The 23,696-nt window shown below is 35.5% G+C and overlaps 1 protein-coding gene across 2 annotated transcripts in view; it reads right to left on the reverse strand.

Annotated features, from left to right (window-relative positions):
• Positions 1-6,817: 6,817 nt before the first annotated feature.
• The window catches only part of TMEM135 (transmembrane protein 135), a 345,033-nt gene continuing 328,154 nt past the window's right edge, over positions 6,818-23,696 (reverse strand). For both annotated transcript variants that reach the window (XM_072610608.1, XM_072610609.1), the window contains exons 11-15: positions 22,084-22,147; positions 13,845-13,921; positions 11,378-11,476; positions 10,480-10,547; positions 6,818-8,908 (exon numbers count right to left, since the gene is read on the reverse strand). In XM_072610608.1, coding sequence (XP_072466709.1) covers positions 8,776-8,908; positions 10,480-10,547; positions 11,378-11,476; positions 13,845-13,921; positions 22,084-22,147 — 441 coding nt within the window. In that variant the 3' untranslated portion in view covers positions 6,818-8,775. The remainder of the gene's footprint in view (positions 8,909-10,479; positions 10,548-11,377; positions 11,477-13,844; positions 13,922-22,083; positions 22,148-23,696) is intronic.

Consider the following 23,696-nt stretch of genomic DNA (forward strand, 5'->3'; position numbering starts at 1 on the left):
TCCAGTATTCAAAGAAAGACTTTCACAATATGGCTCCAGCCTACCAGTAGAGGCTTATTCCGCATTACTCCCTTTCACACTGTCTTAAGGTCCAGTCAAATTGACTTTCCTGTCTTGCCATAACATCCCTTCCTTCTTTGCCTTTGCATTGGCAGTCCCTTGTGCCTGGAATAGACATCCTCCTCACCTCTGCTTCTTAGAATCCTCCAAATAGCCACCTCCTACATGGGGTCACCCCAATGCTCGCTCCCCAGAAATTTATACATACACAATATATATTGTACTGACATGTCTGCGTATTTTTTTCCCTGACAAAATGTAAGCTCAGGACTGTTTCATTTAGGTCTTCATATTCCCAGTCCCTGGGGCAGGTAGTGGATAGAGTGCTAGGCCTGGAGTCAGAAAGACCTGAGCTCAAATCTGGCCTCAGACACTTACTAATTGGGTGACTGTGGGCAAGTCACTTAATCCTGTTTCCCCATCTGTAAACTGAGCTGGAGAAGGAAAAAAGGCAAACCACTCCAGTATTTTTGCCAAGAAAACTCAGAATGGGGTCACAAAGACTCAAACATAACTGAACCACCACACTCTAGGCACAGGTCCTCACAACTCTGGCAGGTAGCTGCTACTATTATTCCTGTTTTATAGTTGATGAAACTGAGACAAACAGAGTTTGGTGACTCGCACAGGGTCAGACTGCAAGTGAATATCTGAGGCTGGATTTGAACTCAGGTCTTCTTGACCCCAAGCCCAGCATTCTATCACCTGGACTACCTAACACAGGCTTAACAGTTCAATGGTGCTACTACAAAATGGTGAGGGAGGGGTGAAAGACCTGGGGTTTTGTCCCACTGGCTTATTTACTGTATGGCCTTGCCTAAGCTTCAGCCTTCTCATCTGTAAGATGGTTATAAAAATACATGCTGTTTTTCACTGGATTATACATATTTATGATGAGAGGTTTTTAGGGCTTTTATTGTTGTTGTAGGAGAAACAGATTACAAAAGTATGTAAAAAATAAACTCATAAAAAAACACTGATAAAAGTATTTTTAAAATACATGCCATCATATTATATAATTATAAAATATGTATTATAAATGTCATATAATCATACATATTATGTAATTATATATGATAAAATAATGAGTCTGATAAGACCAAACAGGAAAGGCAGAGAAGGCATGTTACAAAGTGCCTGGAAGAATTAAAAAGACACAATGTGACAAGTGTTTTGCAAAAGTCACATGATTTCGGAATCCTCAGTGACCATCTATAACCTCAGTGACAATACATACGTGAAAAGAAAATTCTATGACTTACCTAGCAGGTGATCATCCATATTTTGTTTGAAGGCCACCAGGAAGGAAGAACATATCATCTGCTGAGGTAACTCATTCCACCCTTCTAACTGTCAGGAAGTTTTTCCTCACATGAATCCTACATCATATCTGCCTCTGCACTTTCTTCCCCAGGGTAAATTAGGCCTAATTTATCCCTCTTCTACCCTGCCTCTCCTCCCCCCAAAGCCCCTTCAGATATTTAAAGGCAACTAACTTGTCCTCCCCGTATTTTCCCCTCTCCAAGCGTAAACATCTCCTAGGTTAGTTTTTTTTTTTTTAACTGTTCCTCCTATGGTATGGACTGGAGGCCATTACCATTCTGACTTCATCTCTGGACACACTTCAGTTTATCAAAATCTTTCCTACTCTGTAGTCCCAAGAACCGAACTGAATTGCAGAACTCCTTGTAATATATGATCAGAATGGAATTCAGTGGGACTCTTGACCCCTTATTCCCAGATACTATGTTTCTTAATGCCATAAGACAGTAGAGTTTTATTTCTTTTAATGCATCCAAGTCTGGCCCAGGAGAAGAAATATTTGGTGGGGCTAATTCTATATTCATAGTCCTGGTCTCCAGACTTCCACTATCTGTGATTACAGCTCTCTCAGAAAGAGAAACAGACCTTCATGTTTGGCAGAATGTTCTCTGGAAAAATCAGATATGGGGTTGTAAATCTGGGCAAACTGCCTATAGTTTTTCACCCCACGAAACTGACTGGGAAGGAAAAGCTTTTCGTCCTCCCCTGTCTGCTTCTGGTTTGGATTTGGCCCGAACTTTCGGTTGTGTAAGTGGGGAAGAATCCAGGCTTCCAGTTCTCTAAGGGAAAAGCAAACAAATGAAATGGATGACCAATCATTTCTCTGAGACCTTAAACCAACCTGGCTCCCAGTGCTGCTGTGATGGTATTGAGAGCCAATTTCCTGGAACACTTAGAAAATCTTACAAGCTATAATGTTTTCCAGGCCCTGGTAGGAAAAGCCAGGGGCAGTATTTGCTCCATAGCTATTCCATAAAGCCATTCTTAAGGGGCCTCTCTCCCGTGGAGCAGGAGAGCTCAACTACATCGGCAATTTAGATGTGACGGAGGTTGGAGGAGGGGAGGGTGGAGAGGCAAAACACTTCCCATGCTCCACAGGTTCTTCTGTTCCTGAGAGCTAACATACTGACAGTGGTAAAATGCTTAAGACTGACTGAGGGGGCAACACACATGTTGAATTTTCTCACTTGGTTTTAAAGAAAATTAATTTGTTTTTAAGATGAACATAGCCATCACCAATAAGTACAAACACTCCAATACACAAGAAAGCAAAAAGAGTGATATATGAAATTATAAACCTGTGATTTTTTAAAACAAAGTCTATATCAAATTTAACAAATAACAAAATTGCCCTTTGTGTCTCACTGAAATTGATATTTTTTTGTATTTTTTTCTATTGATTCTTTTTCTTCCCCATCTCTATCACTATACTGCTTCTTGAAGTTCTCCCTTATAAAAAATATGTATAGCCAAGCAAAACATATCAACACATCAGCCATGTCTGAAAAGTGTATGCCTCATTTTGTACTATTAGTCTGCCCTCCCAAGTGACGGGAAGCCACTCTCATTATTTAGGGTTTAAATTCTAAAAAGAGTTAACAAAAAACATAGCATATAAAATTTCCTACAAAAAAATTTCTGCCAGAAGACAATTAGGCAGCTATTATCCATCCATTCATTCATTCATTCATCCACACCATTATTGAATGCCTACCTATGTGCAAAGGTCTAAACCAGGTAATTAATCATAAAAAACAGTATCGGGTAGTAGAAAGAATGATGATGTCAGGAAATCTAAATTCAAATCATACCTCAGACACTTAGCTGTGTGACCATGGGAAGGTTATTTAACTTGTCTGGGCCTCAGTTTCTTCATCTGTAAAATACAGACAATACTATGTGTAATACCTCCCACATTGGGCTGTTATGAGATGTGTGTGAAGTGCTTTGTAGATTTTCAAGTGTTGTAATTGGTGATAATTATTTCTCTGGGTCTAGTCAGGCAGCATTCTTATTCTGACAATTCATTTCAAAAGCTTCCATCCTTCAAATTCCAGTTAAAACAGGTTCCTCCACAAATTCTGCACCCAGTACTCCAGCTTTCATTATAGATATCTGTCAACAAAATGTTGACATTCTCAAAGAGATGGGAGTACTAGATCATCTTACCTGTCTCCTGAGGAACCTAAAACAACAGTTAGACCCAAACATGGAACAACTGATTGGTTTAAGACTGGAGAAGGAGTATGACAAGGCTATATGTTGTTACCTTATTTATTTAACTTAATATGAGGAATACATCACTGAAATGCCAGGCTGGATTAATTAAAAGTGAGAATTAAGGATGTTGGGAGAAAAGTCAACAATCTCAGATATACAGATGATACCACTCTGATGGCAGAAAGTGAAGAGGAAATTAAAAGCCTCTAGATGAGGATGAAAGAGGAGACAGTAAAAGTTAGCTTGAAATACCCAAGCTGAAGCTTAAAAACTATGGTCACATAATGAGAACACAGAATTTACTGGGGAAAAAAAAAACTCCAACTGGGCTTGATTTGAAAAGATTGAAGGCAAAAGGAGAAGGGGACAGAAGAGGATGAAATGGATGGACAGTGTCATGGAAGCAATGGATATGTACTGATTAAAATATGCTGCTTATACAGAATACAGAGAAAAATTTACACCATAACAATAGCATTATAAAAATAAGCAACTTTGAGAGACTTAAGAACTCTGATAAATCCAGTAGCCAACATGATTGCAGAGATATGATAATGAAGAGCCCTCCTGAACACTACAGGTCCGGAGAATGCGAGGAATAAGAATTTTTTTTTTTTTTGGTCATGGCCAATGTGCGAACTTTGCTTGATTAAGTACACTGATTATAAGGATTTGATTTTTCTTCTTTTTTTGATTCACTAGTAGGATAAGGAAGAGAAAATCAAATTCTTGGTAACTGGGGAAAAAAAGTTTTTAAAAGATTTACCGCATAATAGCATTTTTCCCTCAGTCTAAACAATGAAACTTGCTCGCTTCTGCATGGACTGGCCAGCATTGCCTTAATTTATTCTAGTATTTGTTGAATGACATATCGATGGCCAAGACAGGAACCCTACTCTCAAGGTGTAATTTAGTAGAAGAGCCTCTAATCTAGTATTCATCCAGCACTTTTCAAAACTTCACAGGAGGGAAGACTGATCATCTGGGCTCATGTGGCTTGTCCTCTATCATACCAGGCCCTTCAATCACTGAGTCAAACAAAAGAATCCTAATATGAAAGGGGAATGAGACATTTATTAGCAGGTATATTAGAATGTATCTTATAAAAATGTGTTGTCCTCTTCAAAGTAGTCACCTTAGAAAACTCAACTTTTGGTAAGCAGACTCAATGCAATGATGATGCCCTGAATCAAAACAGTTTTGGAACTCCTTAAAATTGCATTCAAGGCCCCTTTGAACATAGTAATATTTAATAATCACTTGGTGTTTATTAAGTGCTTTTTTTTTTTTACAACCATCCTACAAGGTCCGTTATTACCTCCATATTACAGATGAATAAACCAAACCTAAAAGAAGTTAAACAACTTGAACCATGCTCATACAGAGAATATGTCATTTTCATTTCCGAATATAATCTCCTACCCTCAAAAGCCGTCCCTTATGGCATAGATCCTTTGGCAGTCCAGTAAAAACTACTGATCCTCTCTCAGTAAAGGATCTTCTAGTAAAAATCTCTCTTTTAGTGAAGAATCTCTCAGTAAAAGTCTTTTAAATACTTAAAAGACACAGGATTACAAAGGAAACAAATTATATTGGAATACAGTTATCAAAATATTTTAAAAATCAAGTTTATGGACCCAAAGTTAAGAACCTCTGCCTTTTAAGAAAGAATAAAGAATGAGGAAAAACCAGTTCAGCAAAACTAACAAAACATCAAGCAAGTCTGAGAGTACTTTACATGAAGTGCCCTACACCCACAGAAAGGAGAGAGGGAAGTGCATTTTCATCCTTCTTTTCCTTCGGGGTCAAACTGGGTCTCCTCTTACATTTCTGTAAAGCCTTAGGTGCCATCCAAAACACTTGCCTTAGCAATTAGCTCATCTTCATTAACTTCTTTCAACATGCCAAGTGTTTCAACTGCAGGATATCATACAAAATTTGATATTAACAATGTTCATTCATCGTTATGGCAACATTAAACCATACAAGCCTTTCTTCATCACAGCTGTCAGCCCAACGCTGACTGACCTTCAAGTTGCTGCTGCTTTCACCAGCTTGAAATATGTTGTAATATATCTCTCCTATGACCAGTCTTGCCCTGCTTCCACAAGACAGACCAAAAGGACTCACATTAGTCTTACAGTTAAGTCCACCTAAGTGACCCACAGCAAAGCCACATGAAGCTATATAGCTTTGAACAGAAACATGGCACTGACTTTGAATTTTCCATGTCCCTAGGACCATATGATCCTAAAGCTTGGAAGAAGGTACCCTGGCACTATAGATGCATCACCTAAAATCACCCCACTTACCTAAAATGCTCAGTAGACAAAGTAGTTGGACTAGAGGGAAGTGTTGTTGTTGTTGAGTCTGACTTTTTGTGACCTCATTCAGAGTTTTCTTGGCAAAGACACTGGAATGGTTTTGCCATTTCCTTCTCCAGCTCATTTTACAGATGAGAGACTGAGGCAAACAGGATTAAGGTACTTGCCCTGGGTCACACAGCTCGTTAGTGTCTGAGGCGAGATTTGAACTCATGAAGATGAATCTTTCTGATTCCAAATCCAGCACTCTATCCAGTGTGCCACTTCACTGCCGCAGAGGGAACGGCAGTGCTGAAGAAGGGGAGCCATATGCCCCTATATCATGGACTAAAATTATTCTGAGATTTCAAAATCTTAGTTACCATATGCTTGCACAGAGAAGATTCAATTCAATTCAAACATTTACTAAATGCATTCAACTGTGTCACTGCTCTAAGCTGGGAATACAAAGACCCAAATGAAACGGTCCCTCCCCTCAGGAAGCTTCTTTTCTATTGGACAATCATATCTTCCTTTCCATCTCAGCCTTATCCTTCTTTGCCAGTTACCTAATCTTTTATTTCCTATGCAAGGAGTATCTGTAAGAGAGAGGAGCAATACAGAGAATGGTACAGGATTTTAGGTAATGCTGAAGGTCACCAGATGTCTTATTACTAGAATTAACAGAAACTTTTTTAATAGGATGACTTTTGCTCATGGAGACTTAACCTTGAAATCCTGAAAATGATGAATAAATGGATCATTTTAACCATTTTTTTCAGTGAAGTATAGGAGGGGAAAGGCCAAGGTAGCTTTTTCTCATATTCTTCAGAATTCTTCTGAACATTCACAGGCTTGCTTCCTCCCTTCCTGTTTCCCTCCCTCCAAGAAACATTTAGGAACTCTACCCAGGCTATTTACCAGTTTTTATTAATAAAAGTGAATCACAGAGTTGAATCTTTATAAGCAGCGAATATTTTACTCTAGAACCTCAGAAAGAAAATTACAGTAGGACTTAAGTCATTCCAACAAATGATCTTTTTATATCAATGAAAATAATAATTTATGGATCAAAAAGATTTTATTTTTATATGACAAAAAAACCATTATAACCAAGACTTCTGAATGAAAGAAATATGAGATGCAAACAGCAATGCTTCCTGGTTATTGCAATGCTTAATAGTTCTAAAACTCCTAATATGGAGCCTATCATTTTGTTGATTCCAATGAGGAAAAACTTTAAAATTATATTAATACAATTTGGAGTCAGAAACTGGCACAGTCCCTTACTAGTATGTCCTGATGGCACATGTTGGCTCCACAGAGTTAATCAAAACAAAGTCTTTAGATGAAAACAATGTAGATCTCTACTATGTCACCATCAATGCCTTGATTTCTGTTGGGTCTGTTTGCCATAACAACAGAGGATGGAGTTACAGGCTTTATGAAACTGAATACGTGGGATTAAGTATTTTAAAGGCAGGGTTACAATTCCAGCCGCAACACAGGTTCTACTCCATAATTAATTTACAATGGGCTACAAACTTTTCAGCAACTAAACTGTATTAAAAAAATATAGTCATTCTTATATGTTCCATTCACAGCAGACATCACAAGTGTCCAAGCTTTATTAGCTTAGAAAAGTACAACTTTTCCCTGAAAAGCTCTAAAGAGTGATCATATTTCAGCCACAGCTGTTCTGAGCTAACTTTCATAATTAGCAGTGACTATATTTTGTCACTACTTTACTTTAACACAGAAAAACATGGTGACAGTGGGAAAAAGGCAGTACAAAATCTGAAGCAAATTTGTCAAGAAACTGATTTTTAACAACCAGTGGCATTTCACGTTGTCAGTAGCTGTCATTGTCAATATAAAACAACTCGTTGCCTGAGTGACACACTCGAATGTGAACAAACGGCTTTAGGAATTTGCTTAAGTTGGTTTTCTTAGAAGACTGTACCACAATATTTTGATCCCTTCTGGAACAGCAATGGCATTAAAACCTCGCTCTGAAGAACACAATCCTTACTAACAAATTTGAGTGCAATTAATCTACAGGAAGCTCATACTTTAAAAGTAAATTTTTTAGTGTTCACTTGCAATGCTTCCATATATATTTGAACACTGCATTTCAGCTTTCTCAGATAAGACAATTTCCACTTGACAAAGTACGATTTCCTTCTGTGTGGATCACGTGATAACTAGACCGCCAAACGGCCCATCCTATCATCAGGAAGCGTGAGGTTATCAACGTTAACAACAGAGCACTAAAGATGATGTCACTGCCACGTTTAATCAGAAGGTATAAAGAGACCTCTGCAACCCTCAAACAAAATGGCCATTGTTTTTCCTTAAATTACTGAGTGACCAAGTAAGTAGCAGTTTTTGAAATTACTTTAAATATGGGGCATTCACCACCATAGTTGCCAAATGAAAAATTAAACTAAAATACAGTATTTCAAATCTGTGTACTCGTGATCCTTCAAAAATTCTCAAAAACTATTCTTAGGCTCACCAAGAAATATATTGGAATGAACTAAAGATATATTTTAAAATATTGTTTAAGCATATTTTTATGTTATTTCATTTCTCTTGAGATCATTTATCATTACTCGTGGACATAATTTAATCAAGACTCTACTATACTGTCAAATACTACAATGATCCACAATCATATTCTGCCTATGGAGGGAGCTTAATTATTAGGCAACACCTTCCTAAAAAGCTTCAGTATTTATAGTCAATAAAAAGCATTTCTCATTGAAATAACACTGAAGTAGAACATGGGCCCTCTTCCTTCTGTCCAACTCAATTAACTTTTCAGATGAAAATGATAATCACATTTAGTCATAGTAAGGAATAATCTTCAAGAAAGCTCCACGGGTAGGTCTGGTATCACAGTAGTATATCTTGGATCCAGCTGGGGTGTGAAATCCGGGAAGCACTTAGATGCATCAGTACCAAATGCATCAAGGACTTTTCTGTTCATGATTGCAAACCTAGAAAATGAATGGTGAGAGTATATGCAAATGCAGACTTTATGAATTCTGCTATCAAGTAAGTTATTCATAATATTTAATTTGAATTCATTTTGCTCATCTGATAGAAAGATCAGAGCTGCATTGAGGCTAAGCTGGCTAACGGTACATGGATTAGCAGAACTGTGGAGGGGAGTGGGGAGGGAATAGGTCTAATCTACTATATGTTAGTTTTATAAATATTATGAGAAATCAGTATTCTCTCATGATTAATTATCTAATATTTTATATAAGAGATATAACTAGTTGTGGCATCTCAGGATGCTTGAAACTCAACCTTTCTATCAGATGTCAGATCTCTGAAGGTTACTGAGAATTTTCTAATGAATTGAATCATATTTTTTAAAAAACTAGCAATAACAGAGATTCTAATTTAGAATTTCAATGAGCTCACAGGGTAAATTCAAGCACATTCTAACAAGTGAGTGGCTTCACAGGTGTTGATATTAAGAAAAGAAGGAGACTGAAAAGGAAAAAAAAACAAAATCAGGGTAGAAGATGGACTCATAGTGTGAAAACAAAGATAACAGTTTATTATTAATAATGGAAATTATTTAAAAGAAACACACACACATACAAACAAACATCAACAATTCAAATAAAGAACATCCAAATAATTAATAGGGTATACTGACACTACTTTGGTACTCAATTCCTGGATTGTAACCTTTTGGCTATTTTTAAAAGGCTAACATTATATTACCCAGTTTGGCCCCTTAGTATATATCACTATATTTTATGAAAGAACAGAAGAGAAATCAGAGAAGGTCAAGAGAAGAATATAAAAACAGTTGGAAATATGAAGGGACACTGAAGGAATTGTGTTAACTTAGGTTTAAAAAAGAATACTAAGGATCAAATTAATAATTATATTCACATTTCTGGAGGGAATTTCAAGTAGAGAACATTATTTGCCACCTCTTCTCTATCTTTAAAGAGGAAAGAATTAAAGGGACTTAATTTTGTAAAAGAGATAGTTATACTGTATGAGTGGTTAAATTTGAAGCCTTCTGAAGAAAGGAGTATAATATTTCCCTTTAAAAATCTAAAAGAATGGAACAGACAACTATTTCACTAGAACAAGTCAAATGTGGTTCAGAAGGATGCTTTTAGAACTAGAAGAAATATTTCTTCTACAATTGTTTATTAGTCCAATTTTTGGATTTATAGGTTTACATAATCTTCTTAACATGTAAGCTTAAAGAAAAAGAGGCCTTGTATTTATGAAATTAGGGATAAATATATTTGTTATATATGTATATATATTTTGTATATAATATCCAATAGCTTTCAGCAAAATTCACATTGTATTAATCTACAACAGCATTTTCCAAAATATCTTCAAGGATATAGTTGTGTTCACTAAATGCATATCTTATTTATTTTCTCTGAGTTAATTTGGGTAGGGAGTGGAGAAATGATAAGGCTAGCTGATATGAATATCCATTTGATCTATGAACTTTCTATCTAAGAGAACTGAGAATTTTCCCTTTGAGTAAATTTAAATTGTTTAAATCATTTTAGTCACTTACCTGCCCTTGGTGAGTCTTAAAAGGAATTTCCAGTAAGATGGTCGTAAGTTCTGAACTTCCATGACAGCCTGAAAAAATGATACTGACCATCAAATTTCTTCCAGGATATAATGAAAATAAATCTGGCTCATATAAGATGCAGAAAACTAGCTTTAGTTTTGGGGTTTTTTGTATTCATAACGTACTAGTATCAATAGCCACAACAACAGCAATGCTAACTCTGTTAGTGTTTTATCTCACAACAACAAACATAAGATACCCTTTAGAGATTCCAATGGTCCTTAAATATTTCCTTTAGAAAACAATTTTACTGGCAGTCAGCATCTTCAAAAAGTATTTATTGAGTATCCACCGAATAGCTGTTTAGTGCTTTAGTAGCTGCAATAAATGAATCAACGTACCCGCAACTCAAAATCAAAACCACAACAAAACCCCATCCCAAGGCAGTCTGCAACTACCTTAACACAATAATAAAAGTGGTCTCGGAACTTTAGGAGAATATGAACAAGAAAATGAAAGCTGCTATTTCTATAAAATGTCATTTTATAGGGCATGCTATTGGTATGACAGCAATGCTGCCAATATTGTCCCTTTGGGAATATTTTACTGGCTTGGAAAGCACGAGAAAATTCTTCTATCCCTAGTGGGACTACTCAATACATTAGAGTTCTAAATTACTTCCAAACAACTTAATATCAATCCAAGAAGCAGCATATTCACATAACAAGGTCTCACTCAGGAAGACATTTCATATTCTTAGTGATTCCTGTCTTTAGCTTGGAAGATAAGTGAAGCACTCTACCGTGCAAGTCTGGTAATAGTCTAGGTTTTCCCATTGGATGTAATAAACATTAGAAGCTAAAACAATCTCATTTCCCATTTCAAAAAGCATACTTACTGCCTGAAAACAAATTGCTGTGGAGATGGCGTATATGATGGTATCTGCATGAGGGAAATAAGGAACTTTCCCTGCTTCAATGCCTTTGAAATACATGGTCTACAAAATAATCATAATGCAAAGTTTATAAATGATGCCATTTTAAATAAAAACAGTATTATGTTCTACATTAATTGTAATAGCACAAATTTTTTGCTATTCAAAAATCCTCATGAGACACAAATATGCCATAAACAAAAATGGAAAACGTTAAATATGCAGTGGTAATTTTAAAATAAAACAACACTCATTTATCAAGCTGCTAATAGGTAATACAAAAAGCAACATCAAAATTTTCCCTTTTCACAAAGACATCAGACTTTATTTGAGAAGTAAAGCTCCATGTGACAAAACAGGGAGACTATAGGACTGTACATAATCAAGTGGAGTATTATACTGCATTTACATTATTCAATCATTTAATGCAGATGTAGAAATAAATTTGGTAAAAATGCAATTCACATGAAATGCTGAGACTCCTGAGGATATAAAATGAATGGATTCCTAATTATTTCTTGAATTTAAGCTTTCTTTGCCCAATTAAACCATATATTTCCCAAGGGAAGGAACAAATTCTTAGTTACACTTCTAGTGGATCACCACAAAGATCTCTTGGCACTGCTGTGCTTACCAATGTCTTGGATGAAATTATAAATATTGCTTCTTAAATCTCTAAATGATATGTAGCTGCAAAGGATAACCAATATCCTGGGTGACAGACTCAGATACCAAAAGATCTAAAGAGACTAGGACAATGTCCAAATCTAATAAAAGCACATAAAATTTAACAATTTAAAGTGTAACTAGAAATCAGACCTGAGAGTCAGGAAGACCTGGATTTAAGCCCTTTTTCTGATACATATTATTGCGTAAGCCACTTATCCTCTCAGTGTTCTAAAATTATTAAATTACACAACAGTTGTGGATCTGCTCTGGGAAAAGGCATTCCCCTACCAGGAGTTCTGTACATCAGTGAAAATGCAGGTCTAAACAAACAAATGAAAGACTGTGCTATACTTTTGCTAAAAAAAAAAAAAAAAAAAAAAAAAAAAACAAGCTTCACAAGTAAGCAATCTGGCTAAACAAAAAGTTTACGTGAATATGATCTCTGAGTCAACATTATGACACAGAAGCCTAAAAAACTAATATAGCTTATGTTATAAAAAAGCAGAGTTTCCAGAACAAGGGAGTTGACATAAACACTATAGTATGCCTGGTCAGATCACAGTAGAGTAATGTGTTTAGTTCTGGGCATCACCTGTGATAAGCTAGAGAGCATTAATAAGGTGGTGAGGAGACTCTAGACTAGACCACACCATACAAGGGATCATTATAAGAAACAGGAATTAATTGACCGAGAACAGAGGAGCTGGGGGAGGGAGAATGGAAGAGAAGAGATATTGTTTTTACACATCTGGAAAACTAGTATATAGAAAAGGCTTGTTCTGTTTGGGCAGAACTCAGTAGAATCAATGAGTAAAAGTTAAAGAGAGGCAACTGTGGGGTTAATGTGAGGAAAAGCTCTCTAAAAATTAGGGGTGTTCAAAACCAGAACAAGTAGTTTCGACGGGTGGTGGAGTCCCCCTTTCTATAAAACATCAAAGGGAGTCCTGAAGACAGCAGGTCAAGAACATTTTAGAGCAGATTATGTTGAGTCACCTGAGCCTCTTCCAGATCTAAGGTTTTCTAATTCTTGTACCTCACAAAGTGCTGGTCACATAGTAAGCAGGAAATACTTATGGAGAGATTCACAGATTTCTAAAAAAAAAATTGCCTATGAAGCTATTGCAGGTATACTGACCACAGGACTGACTTTTTCGTTTTCGTTTTCATTTATTTTTATTATACCTACGTACACACACACATGTTTATATGTGTGTAGACATATTTATTTTTACTTTATTTACTGAATTTATGTAAGGAAATCATATCAAAGAATGCTGAAAAATATTTAAAGGGAAATTGATAACTCTGTATTAAATATTATTAAAATATACAAAATAAGTTTTATTTTCACATGAAAAGAAATAGTTCAAAATTCCTTAGAGTCATAAATTAAATGGTCCAGAGATTCCATTACTGGAGAATTCCATTTCTAGCACACATTTTTGAGCTAATGGCCTATGCCCAGAGCAGATAATCTTATGACAATGAAAAGAAGGAAATCTATATGCTACTGTTTAACTTAAAACACTAGACAGTCACAGGAAAAAAAAAGAAAAGCATCCTTTAATAGGCTTATATTGAGTCCCTACGACACAAAGTATATTTATAAATGCTTAAAATAATTTTTGATAAAACCCTATATTATATTTTTTCATGACAGTCACTGGAATCTGTGCTTGTGATATACAATTTCTTCATGCTTCAATGGTCAGACTATGAACACATATTTTAAAATAATCTACATAAAGATATATTTGCTTACCTCTACAAGTTTGGAAGCCAAATACATGGAGATTGTCGTGCTTTTGTAAAACATCATTGACACACCTGCCAAAAATCCTACAACAAAACACAAAGGAAATACTGAGAAGGTTCTGAAACGTTTAATTTAACACAGTTCAATCATTCTGCCCAGATCATTGCCATTGCTACTTGTAGTTGTAGCAGACCCTGATAACAGTAATTATACTTGGGCACTTATAAACTAGGTTAATTGGAAAGAAAGAAGCCATCTCATGTTAAAGTTAGTAAAATCAATTTCTCTGCAAATAATTCATCTTCATTTACACAAGCAAATACTGGTGATACATTGTAAAAATCTATTTGAAAATTTAAAAAAAATCTAATTTTTATATTGCTTAAATTTCCAAATATATCCTTCCCTCTTTCCATAACTAGAGCTCTATTACTTGGGACAAACAATTAACAAAGAAAGAGAATAAAAAAGTTTGGTGAAATAAATCCAACATATCAATTGAGTCTGATAGCATATGCAATTTTTCACTCCTGCAGTCTTCCACCTCTGCAAAGAAAGCAAGAAGGTATACTTTCTCAATTCTTCTTGAGAGACAAGGTAGCATTTGAGCATTTTTTTTGTTCTTTCCATTTATGTTATCGTAGTTACTATATTTTTTTTCCCATGGATCTGTTTATATCACAATAAATGGGTTGACACAAGTTTTCTCATGCTTATCTATATTCATTATGTTCAACAGCTTCCATTATGTTAATATTACATTACATTCATGTACTATAATTCGTTTAGCCCTTCTCCAATGGGTGGACATCTATTTTGTTTTCCATACTTTGGTGTATCTGAGAATTTAAGTCTTTGACCACCCTGGGGTATAAAATGCAGCATTTTGATCTTTGGATCAAAGGGTATGGACAAATTTTGTCATTCTCTTGGCTCCAAACTGTTTCCCAAAACAATTAGATCAGTTTATAACTCTACAACAGAATAACTGCCTTTCCAAAGAACTTCCAAAATCAATTATTCACATTTGTTGTCATCTTTACTAATTTTCTGGCTATGAGGTGAAACCTCAAGGTTGTTTAGATTAGTATTTCTTTTATTATCTGTGGTTTGGAATAATCTTTTCTAAGGTTAATAATAGCATGTAATTCTTTTAAAAGTCTGTTGAGGCAGCTAAGTAGTACAGTGGATAGAGAGCTGGACTTGGAGTCTAGAAAACCTGAGTTCAAATCCAGTAGCCAATATTTTCTCAGCTATGTAATCCTGAGCAAGCCACTTAATTTAATATTCAACAATTTAATATTCGGCTGTAATATTCAATAAACTTTAATACAAAATTCAATAATCAATTTAATATTCACTGTATTTTTATTATAAATGATGTAAAGTGCTGAAATTCTTACCAGAAAAATTTATGTTCTCAAGTTTATTGAAGAGAGGGTTGAATTCAGCTGTTTCTGTTCTTTCCCTGTCTGATGTCTTCCTGTGATTTAATTTTCTATTTTTTCACCCAGAATCAAATAGATTGTATGAATACTGCTTTATCATTTGAGGGCTAAAAGTACTATTCCCCCTTCATTTATACTTTTTTCCCCCATTATTTCCTTCAATATTGTAGATATTATGATCCTTTAAATAATCATTTTGTCTAGCACGTCCTCTGGCAGTCTGACTGGCACAGCACTAACTTGGTAAACTGATGTATGTAGCAATACAATGATCTCCTTGCTAATTCGTTACAAAATGACACTCCATCACATAATTTGGCTTTTCAATGGCTCTGCCCATGGATTCCCTAGCTCCCTTCAAATTGAGACTCTGCTCAAATTCTTCCTTCTCCAAGAAGCCTTTCCCAGTCTCCCACCCACATATTAGCATCTTCCCTTTTAGATCTCCTCCAATTTAATAGTTATTTGTACATGGTCTTCCATTAGAAGATCAATTCCTTAAATGTAGGGGCTATTTTTGTTTTTCTTTATATCTCTTACGTTCACCATACTGTATGGTATACAGTAAGTGCACTTACTGACTTGATTGTTGAATTGATACAAATATATATATCAACAAGAGCCATTCTCCAACAGATAAATGGTCAAAGAACACAAACAGGCAATTTACAAAAGGAATGAAAAGGCACAACAACTAAAAGAAAAAACACTCCAAACAACAAGTAATAAGAGCAACTCAAATTAAAACAATTTTGAGGCCTACCTCATCAGATTATAGCAGACTAACAAATCAAATTAGTAAAGATGGCAAAAAAAAAAAAAAAGGTTGATTGTTGGAGGGGTTATGAGAGGACAGGAACACTAAAGCATTGTTGGAGCTGTGAAATGGTACAACCATGTTGGGAAAAAATTTTTAATAATAGCAAAGAAGTCACTAAATTGCACACAGAGATATTGCTATTAGCCACATATGATGAAGAGAAAGAAAGAACAAAAGGAGAGACACAGACACACACACACACGTGAGTGCACGTACATATATATATGTATATGTACATAAAATATAAATTTATAGCAACACTGCTGTAGCAAAAATCTAGAAACACAGCAGATGCCAATTGAGGACCAATTCACCAAATTACAGAATTACGAACATAAAGGAGTATTATTGAGATGACAGATTCAGAGAAAGCTAGAAAGACTCAGTGCAGTAGATCCAAGAACACAATTTATACAACACTTACAACAAGACAGAGTAAATAGGCTAAACATGAAACTTGATTTTCATATCTTGGCAGAGGGAGAATAGACTACAAGTGTGGAATGAGATACACATTTTAAAACACTTTCAATCCATAGATTTTATTTGTTTGACTTTTATTAAATGCTTGACATGTATTAAAAGCTTTTATTTAGGGGCATGAGGAGTTCATAGGTAGTAATGATATTAAAAAAGATGAAAGTATCAGTGAAACAAAAAAATACAAAGACGTGAGAAAGAAATTTAGAGGAGTGCCATCATGTTAAATGTTATATACTTTAAAAAAACTACATAATACAAATCTGTAGCTTCACATACAATAATCTTTTCTGTTCTCTGTATACTGAAATCAGTCAGTGAGCCAACAAATATTTAATAAGTATCTACTAAATGCAAGGTACTGTGCTAAGAGCTGAGTATACAAAAAAAGACTAGCTATGAGGAGTTCCCTCTAATGGGGGAGACAATGTGAACTACATAAAAACAAGCTACATGTAGGATAAATTGAGGAAAATCAAAAGATTCTGGGATTAACATTTAGGGGTACCTTTGGAAGTCAGGAGGCAGAGATGAGAAGGGCAAGAATTCCTGGCACCAGGGACAGCCAGAAAAAATGCCTGGAGTCAGGAGATGGAGTGTCTCGTGGGAGAAATAGTAAAGAGACCAGTGTCCCTGGATCAGAGTACATGGGGCAAATAAAGTATATGAAGACTAGGGGGGGGTGGGGTAGGAGAGGACATAGGTTGGGAAAACTCTGAATGCCCAACAGAAGAATTTATATTTAATTCAGGAGGTCATAGAGAGATGCTAATGTTTAATGAGTAAGGTAGTGATGGTTACAGTTAAATTTTTGGAAAATTACTTTGATAGCTGAGTGGAGGATGAATTAGGGTAGGGACAGACTTGTGGCAGGGAGAGGAACAAACTTTCAATTTCAATAAACCAAAAATGAAGTAATAAGGATCTGTACCATGCTGGTGGCAATGTCAGAGGAGAGAAGGAGGAATATATGAGATATTATAAAGGTAAAATAAATAGGATTTGGCAACAGAGTAGATACATATATGAAACAAGAGAGAGTAAGGAGTTGATAATCCCTGTGTTTTGAGGTGGGGGTGGGGGAAAACTGATAGGATGGTGTTACTTTTAACAGTTAGAGGAAAGTTTGGAAGAAGAAAGTGTTCAAGAGGAAAGAAAATAGGTTCTGTTTTGGATATGCTGAGTTTATGATATATACAGAATATCCAGTATGAGATATTCAATAGGCAAGGACAGATGTGAGACTGGAGATCAACAGAGAGATTAGGGCTGGATAAGCCAATTTGAGAATCATCAGAATAGACATGATAATTAAATATGTGGGGAACTGATGAGATCACCAAGTGAAAGAATACAGAAGGAGAACAGAAGAGGGCCCAGGACAGAGCCCTGTGGTAGGAAAGGGAACTGAGCAGGAATGGCCTGACAGGTAGGAAAAAAAAACAGGAGAGCATGGCGTCAAGAAAACCTAGACAGAAGAGAGTATCAAGGAGAAGAGGATGATTAAGTGTGTCAAGAACTTCAAGAAAGGTCAGAAAGAATGAAGGCTGGGAAAAGGCCATTACATCGGGCGATTAACAGATTATCAGTAACCAAAAAAGAACAGTTCATTCTTTCTACCTTTCACTCACTGTTAACTGTACAATTTGTTTTCTTCATGAAGATTCAATTGTATTTTACTTTCAGTTTTGAATTAGTTTTCTTTCCCCTTCCCTACCCAAAATACATTACCAATAAGTATCATCACACAAAATAAATTCCGACATTAGATATGTCCAAAAATAAGAAACACAAAGGAAGAAAATATGCTTCAATCTATAATCTGAGTCTATCAATTCTCTATCTGGAGGTGTATATAACATGCTTCATCATGGATCTCTTGGAATTATGATTGGTCACTGTTAATCAGCATTACCAAGCTTTTCGATGTTGATTTTCTTTCAAATATTATTATTATTGTGTAAATTATTCTCATGGTTCTCTTTATTTCACTTTGTATCAGTTCTTGTAAGTTGTCCCAAATTTTTCTGAAGCTATCCCCTTTATCATTTCTTATATCACACTAGTATTCCATCACGGACATCACTTCTCTTCAATTTCCAGTTCTCTGCCATGACTAAAAGAGCTCACACACAACATATGGGTCCTTTCCCTCTTTCTTTGTTCTCTTTGGGGCACAGACCTAGTCATAATATTGCTGAGTAAAAAGGTGTGCACAATTTAATAGCTTTTAGGGAATAGTCCCAAATTGCTTTCCAGAATGTTTGGACTAGTTCATAGTTTCACTAATAGTGCATTAGTGTATCTGTTTTCCTTCAGCCCCTCCAGAATGTCATTTTCCTTTTTTTGTCATCTTAGCCAATATGATGGATTTAAGGTGAGAGAGCAATTCCAACTGAATAAGGAGGTCAGATGCCAGACTATAGACAATTAAGAAAAGAGTGAGAGGAAAGACCATGGAAGTCTCAGTTGTGGATTACCTCCTCATGGAAGTTTAGCCACACAAGAGAGGAGAGATACGGGATGGGGAATAGTGGCTCAAACGAGGGACAGTTCAAGTAAGGGTTGTTTAAGGATGATGAAGACATGGGTATGTTTGTAAAGAGTAAGAAAGTAGTGAGTAGAGAAGGAGAGATTGAAAGATAGAAGAGAGGTTGAGGATGACAAAGGGACAATGTGCTGGCAAAAACAGGATGGAATAGGACCATTTTGGCAGGAGAATGGGGTTGTCTTTGCAAGAAGGGCTTCCTATTTATATAAGACATACATGAAGGGATAGTGGCAGAAGGCACCTAGGTAATGTGAGATGAGAAGAAGGAGAGAAGAACGAATTCAGCAAAACATCTCAATTTTGTCAGTGAAACACCACAAGATTATATGTACAGAGGACAGGGGAAAGGAGAGGTATGAGGAAGGTTGAAAAGGTCTGGAAAAGTTGTCATGGTGAGTGGGACAGTAGGTCAGTTAGGGAGATATAAAAGGATTGCCTTGCTGTACTCAGGGCCCAGTCAAGAATATATAGCATAAGTTAATAGCAGTTCTAGTCAGCATGGTTTCATGATTTTCTCTAGCTTTGTTTACCAGCACATGAGTGAGTAGGAGAGAAAGCAGTATAAGGTGGGAGTCATCCAAGGATGATGTTTAGCATAGCAAGATATTCAACAGGATAAAGATCCAAGAGAAGATGACAGAGCAGAGTTGAACTGGCTTGCTAAGGGGTCAAGATGGTAAAGGGAGGAGAATGTAGTTATTGTTGGGGTGATGGTCTAGGAAAGACCTGAAGGATAGAGAGACTGAAAGTCAGAGAGGATGAGGAACGGGTTTCAAGACAGAGGGAGAGATGTAATGACAACAGTCTGTAATAAGGTCATTTCAGAAATCATGAAAATGGAAGTGGTGCATTTGTGCATGACAATAACATCTATGTGTAGCTCAGATTGGATAGAGAAGGTTGTAGAAAATCAAGTAAATATAGAGACAACTAGGCAGTGCAGTGGCTAGAATGCTGGACTTAAATTCAAATCTGGCCAAAGTCATTTGACCCTCTCTGTCACAGTTTCCTTATCTGTAAAATGAGCTGGAAAAGGAAATGTAATCCATTCCAGTATCTTCGCTAAGAAAACCCAAAGGTGGTCATAAAGAGGGACATAACTGAAATGACTAACAACAAAAAATTTTATTGCAGTTCTCTAGTACAAGGGCAAGAGTTGGAAAGGAGAGAAAGACCATGAATCAGGGACCTAACTCTTTAAGAAAAAAAGAGGTTAGCAGACAATAGCTACCAGAATTTTGTTTGGGTGGTTCATATGGATTGAATGAACCTCAAAGGAGGAGAGGTTACTATTTGATGGTGATAGAGGGTGTTTGGAAGTTGCAGTGGGAGCAAGGCATATTCCAATTCTCCCACTTCAACCAGTGAACTGGTTAATAAGTGAAAGTGATGCCAGTGCTGGAAAGGGTGGTATCAGGAGACAAGAAGATTTCAGCGAGAACCAGACGATGAAGATGTGGGAAAGTAAAAGATTTACTATGAAAACAGACATTCCGGAGAGCACAATGGAAGGACTGTGGGTTTAGAGTGGGACATAGTAGAGGTTAGGTTGAGAGGGATGGGAACGAAGGAGAGAACAGGAGGGGATGGAGAAGAGCATGTGAATAATAACAACTGGGAGTTCAGAATCATTGGAATGGGGTGTATATGTCTGGGTGGAAGTTTCTTAATCATTAATGAACAAGTTCAAGTGGATTATTAACATAATTAGGGGTTTGACCTCAGGGTGGAATCTTCTTAAGGTGTTAGGCAGCTGGGAATGAGGGGAAGAGAGTTGATAGAATGATGTTTCTCTTTTCCCTTCAAGTGGGATATGCCAGGAGACAGATGGAGAGTGCAGGATTTGTCATATTCATAATGAAAAATAAAATTTACATTAAAAAGAAACAGGATGACAACTCTAAAATATGAAGATGGATTAAAGGAACTGTAAAGGTTTAGCCGGCAGAAAAAAAACTTAAGAGCAATATAATATCTTTCTCTTCAAGTATCTGAAAAGTTGTCATGTGAAAGGGAGATTTTATATATATATATACGTATATATATATATATATATATATATATATATATATATATATATATATATATATATATATATATATATATATATATATATATATATATACTGGGCCCCAGAAAGCAAAAATAGGAACAAAGGATGGAAGCTCCAGAAAAAACAACTTGACCCAATTAAAAGGAAGAGTTTCTCAAACATTAGGAAATGGAACACAGTTATGAAATAGTGGGATTCCTATGACTAGAAATCTTTGAGTGGATGCAGGTCCAGGTTAAATGAGATATCCTCTTAAGTCCTATCTAATGCTGATCTTCTTTGGACTTGTCTCTGGTCGAAGAGATGGAGCCTGAACTAATACTTGTGCCACTCGATTGTCTGACTCATGGTGTGTTATGAAAAGTATAATGGTGCTGTGTGTGTGTGTGTGTGTGTGTGTGGTGTGAGAGAAAGAGAGAGAGAATGTATTTTATGTGTGTTTTATATATAAAGGAACTGAAGATACATAGATACACATATATTTATATGCACACATAATTTTTCTTAAAATCCATATAATACACAAACACAACTTCGTCATGCTTTAATATACTAAGAATAAGGCAACTAATTTCTTCCTAAATAGACCTCTTACTAAGTAAAAAGTATATTTATATTAAAGTGCTTTATTTAATATGTCCTTAAGAATCGTTTTTTAATTGTTTGAACATCCAGGAAATATAACTTGTTATTAAAGGAGAAATCATCATTACCTGTCGTGACAAAAGAAACATTCTTCGAAGACCGATTACACTACAACTGATTATTTTGATCCTGCCTAAAACACTGCACAGTGCTGGACCTACAAGACTCCTGCCTAGGCTCCTGGGTTTACTGTCACTTTTCCCACAGTTTGGTAAAATAAAGATATCAGTGTTTTATGGTTGCTTTACCAGCTATAATTGCATGCAGTTCATCATCCAGGTTTCTCACCCAGCGAAGGAAGCAACTAGTACCCTATATTAAGGAAAAAAGATAATATTTTAGTTAATTTACATTTTTAGGTGAAGTTTATGGAAACAAAAGCAACTTTAATTCCAACTGCCAACAATGTAAAAATCAAAACAATTAAGGAGTTGGAAAAATGATGGGGATTCATCAACATCTTAAATGCCATTGATCTGAATTGGTCAGCAAATTCTATATAATTTTTATCCTGAGTACAAATATAATCCATATGAAATAATGTCAGATTTTATCATTTACTGTGGTTGGTCATATGAGAATAAACATAAAAATTCATTTAAGAGAGATTCCTACACGCCAATGCATGATTTATATAAAAAAAGATAAAATAACTATATGGTCAGGAAAAATTCACATATTCCCTCAGGAAGCACATAACTTATTTATTTCCTGGTGCTTCACTTTTAGACTGGTGAGAGAGGAAATATTGAGAAGCTATTCAAGGTAATGGGGAAAAAAGATTTAATATTCTCGATAGTTCTTTAGTTTTCAAGTCCATATATTTCCCAGTATTAGGAGACATATGCATATAAAAAGGAATAAAAAATGATATTTACATTTGGCAACTTTTGAAATTACTATAGTAGTAGTCATTGCTGGAATTAAATTTGCCGTCTTTTCAAAACATTTGTTAGAAGGTCAATGAATAAGTCCCAAGCAATTTCAATATCATATTAAAAATCAGTATTGAAATGGTGATATAAACAACTCATCTATTTCTACAATAAGAAAAATAGAGTTTCAAGGACAGCACTTTAATTGCCTCCATTCACAAAAGTAGCAGTTTGTGAAGAATTAGTTTTCAAATTACTTTATGGAAATATTTTAAATGCTTCCATCCTGTGATCTTTTAGACAACACTTTCTCACTAAAAATACAAAACAAGTTGGTAGAAGGGTCAATAGTTTGTCTTGAAAATACAAACCACTACTGACATAGTAAGTCTTAAAGGATAAGGAGAAGGTTGTGCAATGGAAAAGATCAAGCAATTAGTCACTTTCTGCTTCCATCAATGAACAGCATGCTCAGTTTGACCATCAACTAGTTATTGAACTCTTTAAGTACTTAAAAAACTCACTAGAAAAAGCAGGTAAATAGATGGTGTATAGGGTATTTTCGTAAAACATATACACAGTATTAAATTTGAGAAGATATGTAGATCAATATAGAAGTGTGGTAATTTATATTAGGGAGATGAAAAACTGATGTTGGTATTAGTGATGTACATACACAGTGATGACAACTAGGCTACAGGTAAAAGAATTAGAAATATAAAATGGTGGAATAACACTTGACATTTTAATCAATCCAAGTTATTTTTGTAGGCACTTGAAAAAATGTTACTGAGACTGGAAGATGTTGGAGACATGAATTCAAAATAGAATTCCCAATATGTGTAGCTCCATTAAAGTTATATGGTAAGTTTGAGGCAGATGATACTGCATATAATTAATCTTTTAATTACATATGCCTATGCTTTAGAGAATTATCGAAGTATTTATTTCAATACCCTGAATTTTTCTACCAAAATTATATTATG

Source organism: Notamacropus eugenii, chromosome 5, assembly GCF_028372415.1.
Source record: "Notamacropus eugenii isolate mMacEug1 chromosome 5, mMacEug1.pri_v2, whole genome shotgun sequence".
Classification (NCBI taxonomy): domain Eukaryota; kingdom Metazoa; phylum Chordata; class Mammalia; order Diprotodontia; family Macropodidae; genus Notamacropus; species Notamacropus eugenii.